Source organism: Austrofundulus limnaeus, unplaced genomic scaffold, assembly GCF_001266775.1.
Source record: "Austrofundulus limnaeus strain Quisiro unplaced genomic scaffold, Austrofundulus_limnaeus-1.0 Scaffold742, whole genome shotgun sequence".
Classification (NCBI taxonomy): Eukaryota; Metazoa; Chordata; class Actinopteri; order Cyprinodontiformes; family Rivulidae; genus Austrofundulus; species Austrofundulus limnaeus.
The window spans coordinates 67,486-69,972 of NW_013953144.1; the positions used below are offsets into that span (position 1 = coordinate 67,486).

The following is a 2,487-nucleotide window of genomic DNA, read 5'->3' on the forward strand; positions in this document are numbered from 1 at the left end:
GTTCTCTTGTAAACATGGGCAGAGTCATGTGATGGCCAGAGTTTGGAGCATTACATTCCACTCCAAGTTATTGCTACAAAACCATAGAACATGTTATAGTAGAATGCCATAAATATGAAATAGAGAGAAGATATATGAAGAGAGAGTTTGAAAGTATTAAGGAGAAGGTTAATTTATTAGATATATTGAGGAAGAATTTAGGGAGTAAACATATACAAATAATTATTTGATTTCTAAAGAAAACTAAATTATTTCATAGAATTTAATTATAGTAAGTGTGTTTGTGAATGAAGACATGATATACAAAGTTGGGCATAAGTATGTATGTATTAAGTGTGAATGTATGAGTGTATGTTTAGATAGAATGTATGATAGAATATATGGATTTACAGTATAGATGAGGATAAATATTTAAACCATCACGAACCACACTCCATACCAGTAAGTAGTGGTAATGCTACTAACAGTTTGTTGCCAACCGCCATAAATCTGACAAGAAGAAGAAGGGGGCATTTGCACAGATTAATCCAACTAGTGTTAATCCTTCATGGTTATACCCACAGATAAAAGCAGACAAGTACATACTGGAAACGAAAAAAGAATGGAAATTAAATGAAATAGGGGTTAAAACAAGTGTTTATATCAGACATTCATATTACAGTTACCTAAAAATTTATACAGACGGATCAAAGAACACAATGGGGAGTGTGGGAATAGGGGTGTATATTCCAGAATTTCAAATATGCATTTCAAAACGACTTTCAGATCAGTATTTACAGCTGAAATGATAGCAGTAATCATTAGTTTGCAACTGGTTGAGGAAGTGAGACCAGATAGGGGAGTGGTGTGCACAGACTCAAAGGCAGTAATACAGTATTCAGCATGAAGGGAACAACAGAAAGGATCTTGTATTAGAAATTCAGCACAGTTTGTTCAGGTTGCACAGAGGTGACAGATGTACAGTTTTGTTGGGTGCCAGCACATGAGGGGGTAAAGGGAAATGAAGCTGCTGATAAACTGGCTAAAAAAGCCTTAAGCAGTGAAATAACAGTTTGGGTCCCTTTTGGGAAAGGAGAGGCTAAATCATTAATCAAAAGGAAAGAAATATAAATTTGGCAAAATAGATGGAATGAAGACAGGAAAGGGAGAAATCTATTCAAAATACAAAAATCAGTGGTGACGAAGAACCTTGGAGAAAGAAATAGAAGAGAAGAAGTGAGTATGTTAAGATTAAGAGTAGGTCATACACTGCTGAATGACTTTTTATATTTAATAGGAAAAGGGGCAAACGAAAACTGTGAGGGTTGTGGAGAAAAAGAAAATGTAGAACATATTCATATGAAATGTGTAATATATACAGTTGAAAGAGAGAAGCTAAAGAAAACTAGAGAAGCAGAGCGACAATGGAGTTTGGAAGGAATTTTGGGAGCAGAAGGGAATGCAGAAGAAATAAGAGATATTAGGAAAGCGTTATTTAAATTTTTACATAATACAAAATTAAAAAATAGAATTTAGACCAGTGGCTCCCAAGCTTTTTGTCTTCTGACCCACAAAATATCCATGGCAAAATCTTGTGACCCCAAATATTACTGGTCTGAGTACATGAGCTTCATTAATAACCCTAAAAACACAGGATTTTTGACAATATAAACAGCTTGTACACAAATATAAGTACTTATTTATACTTATTTTGTGTTTTTGTAATAATTATAGGGAAACTATTACATCAGCAATTATTTTATTACCCTTTAAATTTATTTCTGGAGATTATCCAAGGTGCTTCATGACCCATAATTGGGTTCCAAGCCCAACTTTGGGAACCAAAGTGACTGTGGAGGCTGTGGAGTTGCACACTCTTGTACAGTAGGTGGCGGTATGCACCTGGAAGTTGTTKGTAATCCACCAATAAACAAAAAGAAGAAGAAGGGGGCTCGAATCATGGCTCGAGTTATCAACAACACATCTCAGTCAGTCAGTGAGCAGCTGACTAACTGATAAGAGAAGACTTTAAAAGTGACTCGAGGAGAAAATGTTTTTCGAAGGACTCCGGGTTCCCCTCGTCCCGCTGGCTGCCGGCGCTTGTGTCTGACCCGGTGTTCCGACGCTCTCTGACGAGGTAACACAGGTCGTCAGAACACCGGCTCCGTCTGTGAACTCTTTTTAACAGTTTCAATCRAGATGAGCATCAACCGCGATTCGCGCTCGGAGTTTTACTCTAATGGCGACGTCGGAAGCAGAGAGAACTGCGAGACGACACCTTTATTACAAAATGTAAGTGTTAATGTCATTTATTTCCAACCTGACAGCTGAAGGACGGTGGTTTTAAACCGTCAGTGAACCAAATATCTGACAGCGATCACATGAGAGGAGGATGAGCTGAATTTTGCTATTTCAGTTTCTTGTTTCTCCTCAGTCAGCACTACAGAGTGCTGACACAAGAGGAAAAACTAGATTAGGAAGTTAAACTTTTAATTTATTGAACTAGCC

General features: G+C 37.2%; 1 protein-coding gene across 1 annotated transcript in view; it reads left to right on the top strand.

Annotated features, from left to right (window-relative positions):
• Window positions 1–2,064: 2,064 nt before the first annotated feature.
• The window catches only part of slc38a6 (solute carrier family 38 member 6), a gene marked incomplete at its 5' end in the record, with an annotated part of 11,101 nt that continues 10,678 nt past the window's right edge, over window positions 2,065–2,487 (top strand). The window contains 1 exon segment of the mRNA XM_014028297.1: window positions 2,065–2,271. Within this exon segment, the coding sequence (XP_013883751.1) occupies window positions 2,179–2,271 (93 nt within the window).